Genomic DNA, 21,686 nt, shown 5'->3' with positions numbered 1-21,686 from the left:
CTCCCCGCCCGTACCTCCCTGCCAGGACCCGCTCGGCCCCGCCCCTCGGCGCCCCCTCCCACGCGCCGGAGGTATCAAAAGGACCGAGTGACGCCATCGAGGCGCGACTTCATCTTTGTCAGTGCACAAAATGGCGCCGTACTGCGTCCTGGCGGCTCGGCTGCGGGTGAGCGCGGCGGGACGGGCGGGGTCGGGAGAGGCCGGGCGGGGTGGCGGGGTGAGGGCCGCTTCCCGACGGGACGGAGGGCCGAGGAACCGCGGGGCCGCGGGCGGAGGCGTGGGGCCGGATCTCCGCCGTCTCCGCGCGTAGGTCAGCGCGTCCCCGACGCGGCCTGACGCCCGTTTCCATGGCGATGGCGGGGCCGTACCGGCAGAGGCGGCGCGGCCGCCTCGTGGGCCTCGGTGTCGGGCGGGTCCCACTGCCTCCGGGCACCGCTGGCCCTCAAGGTGAGCGCAAGGTGACCGCGCTCGGGTAGGCCGGGAGATCGTGCCTGGGGCCGCGCTTCCTCCTTCCGCGGGCTCCTCCTAATCTCGTGCCGTTAGCTGCGGCTGCCCTTGAGGGGAGCGTGGCGCTCCGCGCCTCCTGCCTGCCCGGCTCCGGGATTGCCGCCCTTCGTGTCCAGGGGGGTCTCTGGATCCGTGTGTTAAAGGGGCCGTGCAAGGCCAGGCAGCCGCATAAATTATCGTTTTATTATTATTATTTTATTTTCTAAATGGCTTGAACCACTGTTCATAGTGATCCTCCCAGTCTTCTTCATCGTGACCTCTAAAACCCACATCTGCCTGTGCTCATCGCAGGCACTACCACACTAAGTACATTATCCCATTCACTGTCTACTCGCTAATAAATGCTTCATTGTTTTCTAAAGCTTAGAAGGCAGATAGAATGCCGTTTTCTCTTGTAGTGCTGCTCGCTGTACTGCCCTCAGTAAGCCACGTGGTGAAGCTGGGAGCTCTGACTGCTCCATTTGCCAGCTGTGACCTTGGGGAGAGTGTTCCCACTCCCAGGGAGCTGCAGCAATAACCTTATCATAGAGTCGTCACGGAATATCTCAGCTTGGAAAGGACACGTAAAGGATCACTGAGTCCAGTGCTTAGAAAGCACTTTGTGAGGAAGGCAGTGAGCATGGAACAGGTTGCCCAGGGCGGTGGGCACAGTACCAAGCTTGCCAGAGTTCAAGAAATGTTTGGAGAACACTCTCACACACTGGGTCTGATTTTTGGGTGGTGCCACATGGAGCCAGGAGTTGGATTTGATGATCCTTATGCATCCCTTCCTTCTCAAGATATTCAGTGATTCTATGATTCTAACTCGTATTTTATATTTCTCTGTTGCTCTCAGTGCAGATGTCTTAGAAAAACATTGCTTTTTTAAGTAAATGTTACAGCATGGTATCATTGCAATTATCTCAGTATATTCATCATTGACTGTTAACTAATTGCTACTTTGCACTTTGAACAGAAACAACTACTGATAAAATGAAGGCAAATCTTTTATTAGAATAATGGGTTGGTTCTCCTTTTATGGTGTGTGCAGTCACATCAGATCATCTGAGTGTGTACTAAAGTAAATATGTGTCAGCTCAGCAAATTTAGTACTCTGGGGGTATTATATGATCAGATTCAAAGTAGACTTTTTTTTCTCCATTTAAGGCACTGTTTCCGATCATTCTGGCTGGTTGCTGTAGGAAGCAAATAATAGTTTCTATCATGTGTAGCAGTTCTAGAGATGTAGTGATAAGGTGGCTCATCTTGCCAGTTGCTGTGGTAATGCCAGCACTGAGCATGGCATAACGTGCTGGTTGTGCTCATCTCACCTCCTAGAACAGGCTTTTGGAGTTGGAACTGGGTAGAAGGCTTATCTTAGAGAGAAATGAATTGGAATTAGCCCAGTTCAGGCTGACAGTCCTATTTATAGTATGGTTCCTGTAAAAGCCCCAGAGGATGGAGGTGTTTTTCACGCTGTTCTGAAAGATGCTTTTGGGAGCCATCTTGTTTCTCAAGCCAAGCTGGCCTAAGGAATGGACAGAAAGAACAGCACTGTGAAACTGACTGAAGAGTCAGGGGTTTGCTGAAGGTCTTGTAGGTACATATAAAAAAGCAATTGCATTTTGTGCTTTGTGTATGTTGGCAAGAAAACCGTGTTGGCTAGAGTTAAACCCATCTTTGGAACGCTAAATTTGGTTGCTCCTTGGAAGTGGGTCTGGGAAAACAGCTTGCATTTACATGTTGATTATACCTTATTGCTTTTTTTAGGCTGAATCGTGGTCAACGTTGGAAACTTGGCTAGTGTTCTTCGATCAGGGAGGAGGAGGAAAAATGATATTTTGGGTTTTAGTTAGAATTTCTAGAAGTGCTTTTTGGAGTAGGAGAGCATGTGGCAAAGTTTCTAGTCTTTTGACTACAGATTTTATGCTTACTGGATGTATCTACCATATTTGATGCCAAAATGTGAGTTTCAAGAATTCAAACTTGCATCTAGACGTTTGCTGCTGTGAGCTAACTACAAGACAGCTGTTTTTTTTTAGATGAGCTTTTAAAGTCCACATAGATAAGAGTAGGCTTTCTTAAGGAGGATTCAAAGATAATGATACCTTTAAGTAAGCTGTCTTTACCAATTCTAGGGGGAAACTTTTTACCTCCCAAAATACAGATAGCCACAGGAGCCCTGCAGTGGTTTCTTTTCTGTTTCTTTCTGAGTAAAGGACACTCGGGTACAGGGAAAACAAATTCAGTGCCAGGTGAGAAGAGCCCGCTGGGCAGCTATTTGCTGGGTACTCAGTCCAGAATCTAATGATGCTGACTATGTACTTCCCATGGCTGTTGTCACTACTCACCAAAAACAAACAAACAAATACCAAACAAACCCCCCGGAGCACTTCTTGTTTCAGGGAAAAGTGGGAGAAAATGAAACTGGAAACTGTCAGTCTTGTGACTTAATCTTGTAGATTTATGGAGGTTGCTCCAAAAGTAATGCCTCCATGGAAACTCCAACAGATTCAAAGAACACAATAGCACTGTCTGAAGGAACAAATTCTCAGCTACAAAACAATTTTTCAATGTAGGCACCACCATTAGCAATGTGTTTTTGCCAGTGCTCATTTCTTTTCCGTAGCTGGCATCTGGAGCTGAGGTGGGGATCAAACAGAAGTCAGCTACTTTGTATAGCTATTACTGTGATTACCATTTGAATGTTTATGTGGTATTCTAATGAATACTGCATTTCACTGAGCCATTTCAGAAAAGTAGTGAAGTGAAGCAAAAAAGTACTCAGAAACTGAGAAGATACTATCTGATTTTTGTCTGATAGGAAGTGGTAGTTGGTTCTCCAGTGGGAAAATCGTTATCTCAAGTCTGACATCTTTGATATATTCTGGAAGTTTTGAGCTTAAACTGCAGCAGGCTGAAATCTGATGACTGCCTTTCATTTGCCCTTCTGTTACAGCAATTCTCTCCCTTGTACCACCATGTTTATTTCAGATTTACTTGGACCAAAATGGTGCGTGGCTGCTAAAATGCTGCAGATGTGCATTGCTCCTACTGAGAGATGTGTATCTAATAGCTTAGGATTGTTTGGTAAGAAAACAGCCAACACCCTTACTGCTAGTGTGCTGGCTGCTATCGCAGAATCACAGAATTGTAGGGGTTGGAAGGGACCTCTAGAGATCATCGAGACCAACCCCCCTGCCAAAGCAGTTCCCTACACCAGGTCGCACAGGTAGGCGTCCAGGCGAGACTTGAATATCTCCAGAGAAAGAGACTCCACAACCTCCCTGGGCAGCCTGTTCCAGTGCTCCGTCACCCTCACCGTGAAGAAGTTCTTACGCACATTCGTGCGAAACTTCCTATGCTGCAGCTTATGTCCATTTCCCCTCGTCCTGTCTCCACGTACCACTGAAAAGAGACTGGCCTCACCACTATGGCCGCCACACCTCAGATATTTATAAACCTGGATCAGGTCCCCTCTCAGTCTTCTTCTAGGGGATATGCTCCAGGCCCTTCACCATCTTTGTGGCCCTCCGCTGGACTCTTTCCAAGAGATCCCTGTCTTTTTTGTACTGGGGAGCCCAGAACTGGACACAGTACTCCAGATGAGGCCTTACCAGGGCAGAGTAGAGGGGGAGGATCACCTCCCTCGACCTGCTGGACACACTCTTTTTAATGCACCCCAGAATGCCATTGGCCTTTTTGGCCACGAGGGCACACTGCTGGCTCATGGCCAACCTGTCGTCCACCATGACGCCCAGGTCCCTCTCTGCAGAGCTCCTCTCCAGCAGCTCATCCCCCAGCCTGTATTGGTGCATGCAGTTATTCCTCCCTAGGTGTAAGACACTAAGCTTGCTTTTGTTGAGCCTCATCCGGTTTCTTACTGCCCAGCTCTCCAGCCTGTCCAGGTCTCGCTGAATGGCAGCACAGCCTTCAGGCATGTCAGCCAATCCTCCCAACTTCGTATCATCAGCAAACTTGCTGAGGGTGGCCACTATCCCCTCATCAAGGTCATTGATGAAGATGTTGAACAAGACCAGACCCAGCACAGGCCCCTGGGGGACACCACTGGTTACAGGTCTCCAGCCAGACTCTGCGCTCTGCCAGTCAGCCAGTTCTCAACCCACCTCACTGTCCACTCGTCTATCCCACACTTCCTCAGCTTTGTTATGCTCTCTCTTGGATTTCCTTAACTTTGCATTGTGGAAAATATTAACAAATGTTATCAAAAAGACAATAAAACAAGAGATTTGGATAAAAATTGGTGACTTTGTCTCTTGGTCTTGATAATTTTAAGCACTGTTTTGAATACTGGTATCAAGAAAGCCACGGGAAAAATATTTACAGGGAGAAATGAAAAAGATGTGATCTAAAGGTTTGATTGGCATTTTTGGTAATGCAGAACGAGTGGTTGGTGCTATGATTCTGTGGTGCCCAAAGGACCTTTGCTCATTTACAGGCATACATACAATCAGACGTACACGAGGGATACCAGGCGTGATGCTGGTGTATTTACTAACCTGTACTTTCCGAAATATTGTCAACATAAACTGGAGAATGAATAGAAAAAGCAGAATTCAGATTAAATTGTTAAGAGGGGCGAGTACTCTGCACTCTTGTCTAGTGTCTGGTTTCAGACTTCCAGCAATGGCAACGGAGACTTTCAAAGGATGTTAAGAAATGCACGTGGCAAATCCTTGCAAGTTTTAGTGGAGGCTGCCCTCTGATTCAGCTTTTAAAGCTGTGTGAAAGCCTTTTAGCTCTAGCACTGACCTGTCTCTTTGAGGTCAGCTGTTGTAAGTGGTGCACAGTCTGTTCTTCTCCCATGTTCCAGAGGACTTTTGTATAGGGACCTTGAACTGAGATCTTGGTGTGTGATGGTGGAGCAGAAAAGTATCTGCTTAGTCCCGTTTGGTGTTGTTTGCTAGCCCAACAGTGTAAACTCAATACCAACGAGTGATTCCAAGTGATACCAGTTCTGGGTTCCAGCACTAACACTCTCCTTTTTCCAGCATGCCCTGAATGGTGGGATACGGCGCTACCATGTTGCATCCGTTCTGTGCCAGCGGGCCAAGGTGGCCATGAGCCACTTTGAGCCTAATGAGTACATAAACTATGAAAAGTTGGAAAAGAACATCAACATCGTCCGTAAGAGGTAAGAATGGAGGACTGAAGAGGGAAAGGGACAGGTCAATGTGCAGAATTTAGCTCTGCAGTAATGGGAAAGGAGGGAAAAGCATCCCAGGGCTCTGGCAAAGGCTGTCTTTATTTGGTGGAGCAGCTTTGAGCCGTGGCAGTTGCAAATATAGTGAAATACGGGTTGTAATGTCTCCATGTGGCAGTGGGGCACAGTGGGAGGGTTGAAGGTTACGATGAAACACTGACATGTAGAGAACCAGGTCAGTGCAGAGGAGGTGCTAGAAAGGGCTTTGTCCTCTTTTATTAACACCTTCCTTTTGGAGTATTTGTATTGGCCCTCACACCTTTCTGGGAAGCAGTGCGTGGGTCGTGGTCATTGTAGGTTAATGCTCCTTTGCGCTTTGACAGTGAATGCTCTCTTGTATTCCACTGTAGGCGTTAGGCACAAAAAGAAGGGCTAGGAATTTGTCATGTATGTAAACATGGTGACCTTAATCTGCTGATAGAGGCTTGTGTGCCTGCTGAGTTGTCATTCCTGCTCCACTTACCTTGTCAGTGGTTTGTAAGATTGTCCTTTGGTCTTTGCATCCTTTGTTAGATGTGCTAACTCTCATTTCAAGTCATAGCATCTGCTCAGTTCCTTCTCACAGGCTCTCACCACTGACAAAAATACGCTCCTCAACTGAGATAGCCAGTAGAACTCTACAGTACCTAAAGGTCTGTGGTTGTGAAACTCTCCTTACTTGTCCTTGTTCTGGTACTTGTGAATTGGGTCTGACCTCTGACTTGCTTCCTCATTCTCTGGCCTGAAGTCTGACCTTGAAAAATGAGCAGTCATTGCTTTACTGTATTGAGAGATTACATAAGAAAGCAAAAGTGACATCAGTCTGTATCCTTTCGAACTTTCTGGGCCGCGCATCTGTTTCAGTGAGCTACCAGTTGATATTTTAATTCTGTGTGATGAGCATGCAGGTGTCTGTATTCACGTCTTAGTAGTCTGAATGGTAAAAGGAAGCAGAGAGTATCTTTATTCAGTTACGTCCTTAAAAGGGCAAATGGTAAAGTAGACAACATGCAGATGCAAAATCCCTTTGTCTCCCCAGGCTTGACCGTCCCCTGACCTTATCTGAGAAGATTGTATATGGACACCTGGATGACCCAGCAAAACAGGAGATTGAGAGAGGCAAGACCTATTTGCGCCTACGGCCTGACCGTGTGGCCATGCAGGATGCCACTGCTCAGATGGCAATGCTGCAGTTCATCAGCAGCGGGCTGCCCAAAGTGGCCGTGCCTTCCACCATCCACTGTGATCACCTCATAGAAGCTCAGTCAGGTGGTGAAAAGGATCTTCGAAGAGCCAAGGTGATTAATGCAGAGACTTAAATTCAGACTGTTTGAAGGCCTCTTTCCACTCTGGGAAGAGATTTTTTAATTTTTTTCCAGAAAGCCATGAAATCAGACATGGTACCAGGTTACCTGTGGTGGTCAGCTCTGTAGGTATGTCAGATGCAGTGAAGAAACTCAGCAGGCAGGACTTTGGGAGTTTTTCAGCTGATTTAAATCATCATATGATTTAAAGAACCCTGAATATGGAAAGAGACTTAATCTGCTAGCAATGGAAGACTAGATCATACGTGTTTTGTACAGTGAAAAGATATTTGAAGTAAAGGAAGAAGAAAAATAAATTTCAGAGGTTAGAAAAGGAAGACAGGTCATGCTAGGGAGTGTGCTGTTTATGCCATGGTATGGCAGCATGGAAAACATCCTGAACATGTCTGTATCACACTGATTTACACTGTAAATGGGCAGCAAATAACTACTTCTGTTTCCCAGACCACTTGCCTGTGATTAGCTGAATGTTTACTGAGGCATGTGCAGCATTCTGGACCAGCAGGGACAGATATAAATATATATGCAGACATGAAGGATATTGTCCTTTATTTGTGAATTCCAGTGTTGTTTGTCCAGCTGCATGTTCACTGAGGGTTTTTTTGTTTGTTTTTTTTTTTAACTTTCCCCTTCACTTTTTTACTGCTTATTCCTCCTTAGAGATTTCTGTCAAATATAGATGCACACACCTCTGTTCCACATACCACAGCAAATCTGCCACGGAAGGACATCATGTTAGTATAGCAGGGAGATGGAGGAAGCCTCCGAGTGGGCACAGCGTGAATCCGTTGCCATAGCTAGAAGGATCTGTGACTTGGATCCTGGTACCAAAACAGAAGAATCTGTCTAGCCCTGTGTTCAGATGGATTTTAAGATTGTAGTCTGTATCTGTTCTCAGAAACTCCTGATGTTGAAATAACTGCTTTTTTTTTTTCTTTTTTTTTTCCCTTCCTTCAGTCTAGAGTAAAGGAACTTACGCTGCCTAGGAGTGAATTAAGGGACTTCTTGCTCTAAGTTTGCCTTAGGCTGAAGTTGTGAGGTTAAGAATTTGGGACCTTACTAAATAAGACAGGAGGTGCAGAGAAGAAAAGAAGCTGTCTTGCTCTCTCCCTTATTCCTGTATTTGTTCTTTGTAGTGCCCGTGGTATTCTGCTGCTGAGCTGAGCAGAGTCCCTCCTCTGCCAGCCACTCTGAGCAGACCAAGTAAAGGTCTTGCCTTCTTCTGACTGTGTTCTGCTTCTGAAGCTGCCAGCTGGCACACTGTGAATGCTGGCAGACCAGAGGGTGGTTTGAATCTGCTCCTGGCTCATCATCGTACTTTACTGAGGGAGAGACGCACAAACAGAGTAAAATGACCTGACTCCCCATGGAAAACAGGGCTTAAAGAACTGTTGCTGCCCCATGGGAAACTTCAGCAAGTGTGTGCTGAGACAGTTCTTCCATTATCCTGGTTTCCTCTTTATTCTGAAACATAGCTGCCTGAGAACAGTTTTTAAGAAACTCTCTTCTGCTAGCGCTTATCTTATCTACTCTGCCACTCTTCTGCCAAGAGTTATCAGAACATACGTACCGTTATACATCCTTGGCAACCGTGGTTATTCTCACAAGCAATTTTCACAGTGTGACCTCTGCAAGTACTGGTGGTAGTGCAGCAAGAAAGGCAGCATTGTGTGAGTCTTTAGCAGGCGACTCAACAGAATGAGAAATGACACCCACCAACTCCTCTGGCAGTGAGCAATTTTCAATTTTATTTCTTCATCCGTAAAAGTAAAGCCAAAATGCTAATCTGAGAGATTAGAGATGTCTGCAAAGCATGTGTAAAACAAAGAAGACAGCTGGCAGAGAAGGAAGGAGGGGTCAGAAGAAGTGAAAAATGGGTTAGAGTACCTTGTGAGAATACAAGAAATAACCAGAGCATTCTCAAATACCTTGTTGGCAGGTATTGGAATTGAAACTAAAAAAGATGTGTTACTGGAGTTACAAGTGGGATGAAATTGAGTGAAATTAATTGGCCTATGATGACAGACTGACACTGATCCCTTTTGGTTTTGGGAGTGATGTGCACCTCCTAGCTGTTCCAAAACCATGGAGCAATCTGTGAACAGGCTTGAGTAGAAGGGAATGTGTTCAAACTCGTGCTTTATGGAAGAATGTGCGTTACTAATATTGTGTGTTTTCCTGTGTGACTAGGACATAAATCAGGAAGTGTACAACTTTCTATCGACGGCTGGTGCCAAGTATGGAGTGGGATTCTGGAAACCTGGATCAGGAATCATTCACCAGGTAACGTATGTACTTGCAGACTTTGAACACCCAGTGACTCTTTTACCTCGTGGTGAAGGGAGAGCACAAACCCTTAGAAATTTCACCAGTTCAGAGGAGCAACTCTCTTTGGGGCAAGAGAATTTTCTTGCTTCCTCTCTTTCAGTTATTTTGATGACAGTGTTTTTATTTAGAGGTTATTTTTGTCAAACTGTAACCTGATGCGTGATTATTGAGTGCCAGCAGCAGGCCATGTGAATCAGAGATCCTTTTCTGTTTTGGTGCTGGCTCATTTTGATATGGTTGGACAATGAAGTGGTGCCATGAAGTGGCTACGTAAAGCTAATATGCATTTCTTTTAGTGTTAAGAAAAGAGGCTTTAGGAATGCACCTTTTAGGGGGTTATTTTATATATATTTTGTTCCATAGTAAACCAAGAAAGTATATGAGGACACCAACTAGAGCAGCTGACTTTTAGTACTCAACAGCACCACATAACTAATTGCTATCTGAACTGGATAAAATACAGAACAGTTTTCAGTAGCTTTCAGGTCTGAGATTATCTTTTTATAGCACTTGCACCTCAAAAGAAAATGACCATCCCAAGATAACTTATCACTTAATGAGGCTTTTTGACTTTTAAAATCAATACCTCTAGCCAGATTTCCCTGACGTGGTCTGGGTTGATTCCCTGTGTATGTCTGTTAGACATTTTACATTGTTCCTGAGCTGCAGGTAGGAAGAATTGAAGTGCAACACAGGCAAAAGGAATGGAGAAGTGTATGGATGACTACTGTTAAACATCCTCTCAACAGGGAGCTTGTGACCAGGCACAGTCAAGAGCTCTCTGCTCTTAGCTATGGAATGACTTACTTTAACTTAGTGTGACACAGCAGAGGAAGGAAATAGAACAAGTGAACTCTCCAAAAGCTTGTGGGAACACTTCGGGTCACTTCTGCTCTGAAGCCAGTCATAATATTTGTCGTGTGGCAACATAGCTACCTACTGTTGTTGCCAGCTTTCTTGTGATTCACTTTTTCTGATTGGAGAAAACCAGACATGCTTTATAGCTTCAGAATCCAGCTCTGGCAAAGTGAGGCCTTGGAAGTGACTTTCTTGTACATTTATGTAAATCTAGAAGTATTAGAGGCAAAGTTTTAGCTTTCTTGATAAAGGGCTAATTGAGTTCTGCCAAGGCTGTTCTGGGGTCAGCAGTGAGGGAAGGGCAGCCTCCTGGTGTATTTGTCAGTTATTCCTCCATGTGATTAGGCTTTGGCCTGCAGCATGGGTTGGAGGGGCCAGTTGGTGTTCTACTGCTGTGGGACCATAAAGTTCTGCAAAAGATCTTGCTGGCACTGGACAGGTGAATTGGCTCGTTCAGCAGTTGAGTCAAGGGGTTGGAGGCTGAGGAACAGATCCCTAAGCTCCAACAAAGCTTGCTGGAAAGAAGTCATCTTCCAGTGGAAAAAGGAACACCGCAGTTTAAGTTTTTGTATTATCTTGGGATGAGCAAGGACCCTTGGGCCAAGACCTGGTACCTTGTACTGTCATCTGAAAGCAATTTGAAATATAGCTGAACTTACGATCCAAAGCAAATTAAATTACTTTCTTGCTACTGAAATCTGCAAATAAAAACTAATCCAGATTCTTGTTCTTGTTGTTTTCCTTGGTGTCTCCCTCCTCCTTACCCAACAAACAAGCAAGCAAACGATCCATTTTTATTTTCAGATCATTCTGGAGAACTACTCCTACCCTGGGGTTATGTTGATTGGCACAGACTCACATACCCCCAATGGAGGTGGCTTGGGGGGAATCTGCATCGGAGTGGGTGGAGCTGATGCTGTAGATGTCATGGCAGGAATCCCTTGGGAGCTCAAATGCCCAAAGGTAGGAGCAAAAGGAATACTAATCCTCTATGTGGCAGGTGAGATTTAGGATACATAAGAAACATACGTTAGGCACTATGTACAATTAATGGTTTAATTTGTAATCGTACATTGGTTCAAACAGCTGGTCTGTGATTCATTGGCAGCTCTGAGTTTCCATTTCCAGCCTTTTTATTCAGAGATTGAGAAAAGTAGGCAAGTAGTGATCTCCCTTCAGTTGGCCCTGTTGTTGGGTTCAGCCCTTGTGCACGTGTTGTGGTATTTCAGGATTTTTCACCCTTTTGGTGTTGTGACTACCCACATTCTGAGAAGTATGAGGAATTATTTTGGCTGCTGAAGGAAAATGATGACAGTATAATATATATATATATATATTTAATGTACTCAGGTTATTGGTGTAAAATTAACTGGCAAGCTTTCTGGCTGGAGTTCTCCTAAAGATGTGATCCTGAAAGTGGCTGGCATCCTCACTGTTAAGGGTGGAACAGGTGCCATCATCGAATACCATGGGCCTGGGGTGGATTCCATCTCTTGCACTGGTAAGACAGCAGGAATCTCTTATCTGGAGCTGAGTGTTGTTGCTGGTGGATGTTATTGCCTGCAGAGGTTGGGAAGGGAATCATACAGAAAGTGTTACATACTCCCTCTTAGCCAGGCTGAGTGATTGCAGTACACTGCAAACTGTCAGTCTGGTTCTCTGCAAACTGGCAGGGGTGTGGGTGATGTGATGAGGTAGCACCCCTCTGAAAAAATAGGCCTCTCTCCATTGAATCTTTTTGTGAAACACTGAACAATTAATTATGAAGAATCCTGTAAGATGATGTTAGGATGAGAATAAGGATGGAAGTATTCTGCTGTATGCTTGGAGGATAAAGATGTCTGGACTGGTAAGGAAGACATTTTCAGTTCAGCCTAAAATAAGCTGTGGACAGAAAGGGAACGTTTGTGACATCTGCTAAAGAAAAACTTCTCCCAAAAGCACAGCAGAGGGAAGACCAGAAAGTAGTAGTTTAACTTGGAGTCTAGTTGACTGTGGGTCTTGTGTGCTTAATTGGAACGTTACAGTTGTCTGTTATGATACTTGTCAGGACAAAAGTATGGGAGGTCTCACTTCCTTTGGCTTAAAATGCAGCATTCAAGCTGGACTTTTCTCTGTTCATATGGCTTGGCTACAATTTGGATAGCTTGGTTTTTACAAACTGAGAGTAATTTAAGATTTTTCTTTTCTTGAATCAGCTGGAGCTGAACTGTGGTATCTGCTTCTAGCCCCCTAAATATAAAACAGCATCTCCTACTGCTTCATGCTGTGTCCTTGAAAAGCACTGGGTGGTCCCAGTGCCACGAGTAAATGGTTTTTTATTGTACTCAATCACCGGAAGCTTTTACTCGACTCATCAAATTTCTCATATAGATAAATGCATTATGGCTCTTCCAGTAAAGATAAATTAGATGCTAGGGAGAGTCTGGACACTCACTGTGGGTAGCAGAGACACTGCTCATTGCTGTAAGTATATCCCCATCAGTGCAGATGGGGAGGAGTCCCTATTAGACCTTCCAGAATCAAGAACTGCTATGGCTTTCAACTCCTTCCTTGTACCAAAGTCTGGTTGCAGACATAGTATTGATCAGAAACATTAGGGACTGAACCAGCCATTATGTAGACAGTGCATCCTGTCTGCGGTGGAGTTAGGTTTTTGTGCCTAATGAACCTGATCTCTCTTGGCTTTGCTATCTTTTCTGTGGTTTGACCTTTGAAGAATTGGATGGTCTTGGACTTGGATCGTTGATCTCATGATCTTTTCTCCCATTCTTCTTCTAGGAATGGCAACAATCTGTAACATGGGGGCTGAAATTGGAGCTACCACCTCAGTCTTCCCTTACAACGCACGGATGAAGAAATACCTGGGCAAGACTGGGCGAGCTGGTAAGAGAGCTTGAGGGTTGAAGTGGGTAGAAGCTTGTGGAGTGAAGGTGTATTCTGGGAGCAGCATCTTCCTGCAGTTTTGTCTGCTGTTACTTCTGACCTTGCATGTACAGGAATGGGGTCTGTAGATTAAGTGCCTGGGGAGATACCTTGCAGACCCTGTGTTCATTGTTCCAGTCGTCTTCTTTTCCCTTGTATTTGTTGCAGTTTTTCAGATCTCCCTTCTTTCTTATTCCAGACATAGCTGCACTGGCAGATGAGTTCCAGCAATACTTGGTGCCAGATGCTGGTTGTCAGTATGACCAGGTGATAGAAATCAACCTCAGTGAGGTAAGGCTTTATTCCTGCTTGCCATCATGGATGTTGTGATGTGACTGTTTGTGTGAATGAGGACTGTACTGGGAGTTGGGTGCAACACCCCTGGCTATCCTAGAACGACACTCAGGTCTGCTCCACCGACAACTCAGGTGTTTGTGTAGGTGAATCCTAAACAGCTTCTGCATGGAGCGGTGAAAGGAGTTTATTTGCTGCTGACTGAGGTTTTTTCTTGGCTACTGTAATTTCTGATTTTGTCACTGTTTCTTAAAGCTGAAGCCACATATCAATGGACCTTTCACACCAGACCTGGCGCACCCTGTGTCAGATGTTGGTGCTGTGGCAGAAAAGGAGGGCTGGCCTGTTGATATCAGAGTTGGTGGGTAGTATTCCTTCTTCTGTCTACATCTTTGTGGCATGAATATTGCTGTTTTGGGATAAGTGGTTCATTGTGTAGCTTGAGGTCCAGTCCCTTAATTACCGCTCAGTAATTACTGCTCCTTTGATTTTGGGTCAGTGTCATTTCTTCATAGGTATATGAACTTTCTGGGAAGTATAGTCTCTTCTCATCCTATACGTGTGGCCTAGGTCTGGGATGGCTGGAGAGATTTTAATTTCAAGAAGCAGGCAAGTTCTTCCCCTTGTTGGGAGCTTTGAAACACTTGGGTAGACAGTAGCGTTATTTGTTGAATAACACTTCTGGTCAAATCCATGCAACAGGCTTTGAACAAAGATCTGTCTGGAGCAGGATTGTGAGTTCTCCCTGCAGATGGCTGTTGAGCTCTCAGGACCCAGGAAAGTTAATACTTGTCCTAAAGAGCAGGCTTGGATACCTGCACACCTGTAGGACTGTAGCCCGTTGGCTGGCTTCTCTTGGGTTGTTCCAGGTGGGAATGAAAAGAATGCAAATACATTGTAAAGGCCACAGTGCAGGTGGGAAACTTGTTATTCACTGCTGTTACAAATAACTTGAAGTAACTTGAAGTGAAGCTTTACTGGTTAGCACTAGAGCACTGTCAGTGCAGCACAGTGTGTCCTCGTGTGGTGTTTGTACCGTAACAAAGGATGCTTTATCCAAGGACTACAGAATGTCTGTACCAAAACTGAATGGTACCTTGGGGTCTAGCCAAGAAAACTGAGGTGAGCTAAGTTGGGTGTGTAAATTTCTCAGAAGAAAAAAAATGTCAATGGGTTCTTTGGCTAGCAAAAAAAAAAGTGTATGCTGAGATGGCTGGAAAACTTGAAATTCAATTTGAATAGTGAGGGACCCACCTCTTTTAATTATTTCTTCAGTTTCTTTTCATCTTGATTTGTAGCCCTTTCTGTATCTCTGGATGAATACCTGAGTGCCTCTCTGTAGTAATCTGCCTAACCAAAGTGCAAGTAGGTGCCACTTTGACCTTGTAAAGCAATAACTAGACTAGTGGCCAGGTAGTGTGTTCTGACATAGCAGCTCCACAACCTGACAAAGATTGCTTGTGACCACAGGATCTTGCTGGGAGGTTTGGCAGTGTTAGCACCTGAAACTGTGTCAGATTCCTTGTTGGTGGAATAGGTTGTCCCTTGTGTTTTCTGCTGAGAGGTGGTCAGGGAGGAGCATCCTGGAACCATGGCTGCAGTAACCACCTTCCTATCTCTCTCTGTCAAACCCCGTAGGCCTGATTGGCAGCTGCACCAACTCCAGCTATGAGGATATGGGACGCTCTGCAGCAGTGGCAAAGCAGGCACTGGCACATGGGTTGAAGTGCAAATCAAAGTTCACAATCACACCAGGCTCAGAGCAGATCCGTGCCACCATTGAAAGGGATGGTTACGTGAGTATGACCACTCTTTATACTTCCAAACAATACATGTTCAGCTTTTCCAGATAATGCTCAGGAGTCTGGAGTGGCTAATGGAAGCCTCTTAAACTTTGTCTTTACTTATCACTAGAGGTGCAATTACTAATCTAGTAACCAGCCTTGTGCTGCTATGCCCCCAGGTCCTGACATTACCTAGACAGTATTTTCATTGGATATGTTAATATTTTTTCTCATTTAAGAACAGTTTGGCATGGGGAGAAAAATATAACAATTTGTTAATTGGTTCTTATAATTAGTAAATGTTGGATGCTGTCACAGCTTGGGGACCAACTATATGAGTCCTTACATGGGCTTCTTCAAAAGCTGCCCTCTTGATTGAATGCTGTTCTGAATGCACTGAGTAGGCACATTCTTGCCTGCACTTTTACTTAATCAATCCTTACACTGACAGGAATTGTGCAGAAAATTAATCAGACCAGCTGCTGCTCTCAGTCAAATATCTGCGTAGCTGAATTGTTCCATTTAAAATAGGCAGAATTGGAAACTTGATGGTAAAGTCTTCCTTTGCTTTTCCGAGTATTAACTTAGAGTTTACTGAGATCAAACCCCATGCATTCATAAGACAGTCTCAAAACTTGGGAGTGAAACAAGGAGAGGAATGTTCTTGGGTAGGTGCTTTGTGAGTGTCCTCTTTTTCTGAAAGAGCAACACCAGAAATGTATTCTGGGCTTCTTACTAGTAATGCAATTGTTGTCTGTTCCCAGGCACAAATCCTGCGAGACGTTGGAGGACTGATTCTTGCCAATGCTTGTGGGCCATGCATTGGCCAATGGGACAGGTAAAGGGAAAGTTGGACCTCTCTCTAGTTTTGTATTTTGTAGTTGTTAGAATGCTCTGTGAAGCCAAATTTGATTGTAAATTCCACACACAAGGAATTAAGCACACCCTAGCCATTGGATGCAGCTGCGTGCTCTGGAGAAGGAGAAATGAAAGACTGCAGATTTAAGCTGAGCCTTTAGACGAATGAAGCTGTAAAAAGACCACACATGTGGCCACATCTGTATGTTTCTGGTAGCAGACAAAACAGAGAGAGAGATTAGTCATCTTCGAGAAGATGGCCTGGAGTTTATTTGTTTCTTTTAAAATAGGATAAGCTATTGGTCTGGCTTCAATCATTGGAGTGGCAGGGAGGAAAATTCCTGATAAGAGGGATGGGAGATACATGCTTTGTCCTTGCTAATGGTGAGGTGTCCAAAGGTACATACTCTAGTAGATAATTGTTCAGACAGTTCAACAGTGCACAACGTGGTCTATGAAAACTACTCTGGGAATCAATGTCTGACTTGGCTTTTCACTGTCCTTGGTTTTGAGTCTGTACTTAAGGGAGGAAAACATGTCTGGGCACTAATTAACATTTCCCAAAGTCAGTGACTGATACCAAAGTCAAGAGTGGGGATTTTAACAGCAAGACATCTAGAAGTAATATTCCTTCTGTATCTGAGGAATGTGTTTCCTTCTTTTACAGGAAGGACATTAAGAAAGGAGAGAAAAACACAATAGTTACATCTTACAACCGGAATTTCACAGGTCGCAATGATGCCAACCCAGAGACTCACGCGTTTGTGACCTCCCCAGAGGTAAGAGACAGCCACAGGGAGCCCGTGGGATAGTTCAGTGTCTTGGGAGCTCATTCTGCCCCCTTAAGAAGGAGACACAGTGTCGCTTGGTGTGTAGTTAAGAGAGCTTTCTGACTCTTATCTTTTAGGCATAGGATTTTCAAGTGAAGAGATGAGAGGAAGACTGTGCATTTAAATTGTCATTTTTCTTTCAGATTGTCACAGCCCTGTCCATTGCTGGCACTCTAAAATTTAACCCTGAGACAGATTTCCTGACAGGAGCAGATGGGAAGAAGTTTAAACTAGAAGCACCTGATGCAGATGAGCTGCCTAAGCTGGTAACTGCTTGGTCTGGGGAGGGAAGGCCTGTCACTGTTTGTTCTTTATGTACAGTTGGGAAGCTTCCATGCACTCACCTCTTCTTAATGTTAAGGCTGTAGTTGGTGCAGTTGCCATTATTATCTTGTTCTCCTCAAGTGATGTTAGGGTTTGCTGAGACTGATATTTTACTTTCTGTTTTTGGAAGGATTTTGACCCAGGCCAGGACACATATCAGTACCCTCCCAAGGATGGCAGTGGACAGCATGTGGATGTGAGCCCCACCAGCCAGCGTCTCCAGCTTCTTGAGCCTTTTGATAAGTGGGATGGCAAGGATCTAGAAGACATGCTGATCCTCATCAAGGTCAGGAGCAAAGAGGGGAACACCAGCTATGGCAGGATTGCTGAGCAGGGATTTGCACATCAATTACTAGAAGCTTTTGGTGTGCCTTGAGCTGTCTGAGATTTTTCCCCTACTGTTGCGTTATTATGGGAAGTGAAAAAAGAGTCTTCCATCTCTTGTGTTGATGTTTCCTTCCAATGCTGCATTTAATGTAACTAAGAGACTTTTCTACTTGGGGCTAGTTGTTAGCTAATATTGTGAAAAATATTAGTTTGTTACACTGTGGAATGTGATCCCACCCATGCCATGCAGTCTGGAGAATTTTTCCCAGTTATAACCATTCATCAGGATCTCTAATACCTAACAGTTTTAAGAGGTATTTTCTCTGAAGCTAGGTTGTTAGAATCTTGTCATCCATCAGTAGTTGTGTTGTTTTACAGGAAGAGAAGCTCTTATTTCATAATAATTAAACATTACATTTCAGTCTCTTAAGGAAGACATGAGTTTCTCCTCCCTCTCTGTGGTGAGTTCACAAAGTAAAAGTTTCAGTTAACACAGTGATAGGTGCAGAAATACAGCCCCTTAGGAATTGTCCTTCAGGAGCATTGTTGGTTCTCCCAAGAGCCATGGTTCCATGCTGAGCTGTGCTTGTTTGACACATTTTGACAATTCCTTTGGAAACACTGTGGGGACTACCAGTAAGAAAGCTGTTCTCTCTGTTGGGAATTCTGTTCCAACAGGCTGAGAAGGCCTGTATACAGACTGGAAACTCAGAGGGGAACACTTGGTGTCTTGCTGAGCTTTTCCAGCAGAGAGTCTGAGCTGTAACAGGAAGAACTTAATTGTTTTTGCTATTTGAACATGCTGCTGAGGGAAGTGAGAACATGGCACAAGATGTTGTGGCTAACCTCATTTTTATACATTTTCCCCTTTGGAATGGGGATCTTTTTTCTAATCAAAGCGTGCAAAATGACCACTGCATTCTGCCTTAGTGTGCCATGATTGTATAACAGATGCAATTGTCTTGGGTTTGTGCTTTTAAAAAGAGATGTGAAGATTCTTTAGAATAAAAAGTGTGAGGAAGCATTGGTAATCCTAATACATTCATCTCTTCTACTACCCATTAGGTAAAAGGGAAATGCACCACTGATCATATTTCTGCTGCTGGACCATGGCTCAAATTCCGTGGCCATTTGGACAACATCTCCAACAACCTGCTCATCGGCGCTATCAACATTGAAAATGGCAAAGCCAACTCTGTGAGGAATGCACTAACCCAGGAGTTTGGGCCTGTCCCAGACACAGCCCGTTACTATAAGGTGGGACTTTGTCCTGATGCATCTGTTTTAAGAGGATGTTTGCACTGTGTGTTCTGCCAAGACCAACAACCTCACCCTACTGCTCAAGTAACAGCAGTTGTGAATTCACTCAGCGCTCAAGATTTTTCTTGGGACTTACTCTGATTGTGACAGTTCTTGTAGGAGGTTCTTTCCCTGCCCGCTGTGAGGCTGAGGGAGGAGGATCTTGTGACCCAGAGGGAACCAGAAACCCTAGATGAAAGGGAGGATGAAAGGGGAAGAACGCTTCTAGGTACTCGCTACTCGCAATATACAGGTGTTTGTGTCACCTGTAAAAAGGTGTGACTGCAACTAAATCCCACCTTCCTATCTAAGCAGATGGACCTCAGTTACTACATAAACCTAAAGAATTAACCCCTGACTAGTCTAACAGTGAAATAAATATCTTGACCCCTTTGTTCTTTAAAACTTGGATCTTCAAGAAGTGGCCTTTCACTCTCTGAACGGGTTGGAAGTGATCTCAAGTGGGATCCTCTGGTAGACTGAAGTTCAAGCTGGAAGTCTGACTTCCAAAAAGTAGAGCAGGGATCACTGCCAGTGTGCGTGCTGCCACAGCACAAGACTGTGTAAAGAAACATGGCGACAAGGATTTGCTCTGGATCCCAAAAGCAATCCTCTTCAGTCCATGTTAGCCAAGGACAGCAATGCCTAACTGCTCTGAAGCTCTCAGTTCCTCTATTTCTGTCCTTCCTTAGAACCAAAGAGAGCCTTCTGGTAGAACATATTATAGCGCAGCAGTGTCAGTAGTGTTGCACTGAAATTAGATGGATTGGGGATGTACTTATTGTAAACTCTCATTTGAGTGGCTGCAGAATTCTAAATCTTTTTCTTGTATCACAGAAAATGGGTGTCAAATGGGCGGTTATTGGGGATGAAAACTATGGTGAGGGATCAAGCCGAGAACACGCAGCCTTGGAGCCACGTCACTTAGGGGGCAGGGTCATCATCACCAAGAGCTTTGCCAGGATCCACGGTAAGCTGCACTTCCCCTGTAGTGTATATCAACAGGATGTTTGGTTTGGATAGAAGAGATGTTTACCTTGCCTCAGGGCTCAATGCCTATGGATGGAAAGGAACTCCATCTGCTGACAGATTGCATGGTCTCATGTCAGGAATGCTGTTACGTACCTGGTTAGATATGGCACAAACAGTGGATATGCTCATTTTGTTCCTGGGTTCGTAATTACTGTTGAACTCCTACTTGGAGAAGCACTGGGCAGCCACAAAGTAATCCTGATCTCCTGCAGTGAGTTGATTCAGTGGTCTGTTCTCTGCAGAAACCAACCTGAAGAAGCAAGGTCTGCTGCCTCTTACTTTTGCGGATCCAGCAGACTACAACAAGATTCATCCTGTGGACAAGCTGAGCATCGTGGGGCTGGCAGACTTTGCTCCTGGAAAGGTACCTGCTTGTCTTGTCATTGCACTTGGGGTCAGGGATGAGCCACTAGTGGAGAACTGTGGAGCTGCGTGCTACGGCCTGAGGTAGCACAGGCAGCAGCGGCCCCGCAACCTTCCAGCCAGAGGGAATGCTGCACACCAGCAATGGGGCCTACAGAGCTGGGGGAATGAGATCATGTTACCCTGACCTGTTACGAGAAAGCCCTCTAGGATATTTTCAGTTCAGACTTGTTGCCTTAGGTAGGAGTGCTCCCTAGAAAGAACTCCAGCCACACTTCTATGTTAAGACCACCACTGTTTCCAGCTTCTTAAAAACATGCAGGGATTTTCCTGTGAGAAGCCTGAGCTAACTTACTCCTTTGAAAAAGAAGGGGGAAAATAAGAACTGTCTTTTTCCTTTAGCCCCTGAAATGCATCATCAAGCATCCCAATGGGAGCCAAGAAACAATCATGTTGAACCACACCTTCAACGAGTCGCAGATTGAGTGGTTCCAGGCTGGCAGTGCCCTGAACAGAATGAAGGAGCTGCAGCAGAAATCAAGCTAAGTGCGCACAATGCCCCCAGTGCACTGGACTCGATTCAGCTCTGGCATTTTCATGAAAGTGCAATTCCATGCCTACTGTTGGAATAAGTGTCTGATCAAATGTAACCATAGCTTCCTTTTTGTTATGGCACTTCCTCTTCACTGACACTATGAAAAGGGAGTGCAGCTAGGCTTACTTTTGTCTTTTAAATTCCCCAGCTCCCTTTTTCTATTTTGGCTCAATTTCAGTTGTCCCACAGTTATTTATATTTGGAAATAACCAGCTAAAGTGGGTTTGTCTGCTCAGTTGGTTGTTTTTTTGCCCATTCACTTTACTGATGGCTAAAGACTTAAAGTGGAAATAAAGACTGTGACCATCTCTTCTGTTTGTGTTATTGTATTCATAATCCTGCTCTTCAGCCCCTTTCCCCTCACTGTTTCTGGGAGGGTGGGAAAGAACTTGGAGAAACACGCTACTGCCTGGTTGCTGTTGTTATGCAAAGACCACGTTTTGGTTTGGTTTTTACACTATGATAAGAACAAACTTGTAAGAACTAAATCATTTATGCAGATTACTGGCATCGTGCAGTAAATTAATTTCCTCTCACACAGCTCACCTTCTCCACAGCAAGAGCGATGCTGAGGATGATTTCATGAGAACGCTCTATGAAGCAGTGAAGCTACTCTGGTGCACTGCTGGGAGCTCTGAGCTGGTGAAATGTGAGCTGAGCACAGCAGCTACCCTACCTGGGATGCTTTCTCTGGAGCAACCAGTATGGAAGACTCTTCGGCTGTTGAGGTTCTAACCTGCATCATCTGAATTCTGACCTCTTAAAAACTGACAGGGATTTTCCCTCATGTTTAGCAGACTGCATGTCTGAGCACCGCTACTGCCCAGCCAGCATTCAGTAAGCTGACTGACTGAG

The 21,686-nt window shown here is 44.8% G+C and overlaps 1 protein-coding gene across 1 annotated transcript; it reads left to right on the top strand.

Annotated features, from left to right (window-relative positions):
- Window positions 1-13: 13 nt before the first annotated feature.
- Window positions 14-21,139, top strand: ACO2 (aconitase 2). Its single transcript, XM_010710428.4, has 18 exons — window positions 14-166; window positions 5,499-5,641; window positions 6,729-6,987; window positions 9,205-9,297; window positions 11,005-11,163; window positions 11,551-11,701; window positions 12,982-13,086; window positions 13,325-13,416; window positions 13,675-13,780; window positions 15,058-15,215; window positions 15,968-16,041; window positions 16,729-16,840; window positions 17,035-17,157; window positions 17,346-17,501; window positions 18,608-18,799; window positions 19,679-19,811; window positions 20,116-20,237; window positions 20,639-21,139. Exons 1-18 carry the CDS (start codon window positions 131-133, stop codon window positions 20,780-20,782), a joined length of 2,358 nt encoding a protein of 785 aa, XP_010708730.1. The 5' UTR covers window positions 14-130; the 3' UTR covers window positions 20,783-21,139.
- Window positions 21,140-21,686: the final 547 nt, after the last annotated feature.

Source organism: Meleagris gallopavo, chromosome 1 (genome assembly GCF_905368555.1).
Source record: "Meleagris gallopavo chromosome 1, MGAL_WU_HG_1.1, whole genome shotgun sequence".
Lineage (NCBI taxonomy): Eukaryota > Metazoa > Chordata > Aves > Galliformes > Phasianidae > Meleagris > Meleagris gallopavo.
The sequence above is the reverse complement of the archived record's forward strand: the minus strand, read 5'-3'. Positions and strand labels throughout refer to the sequence as shown.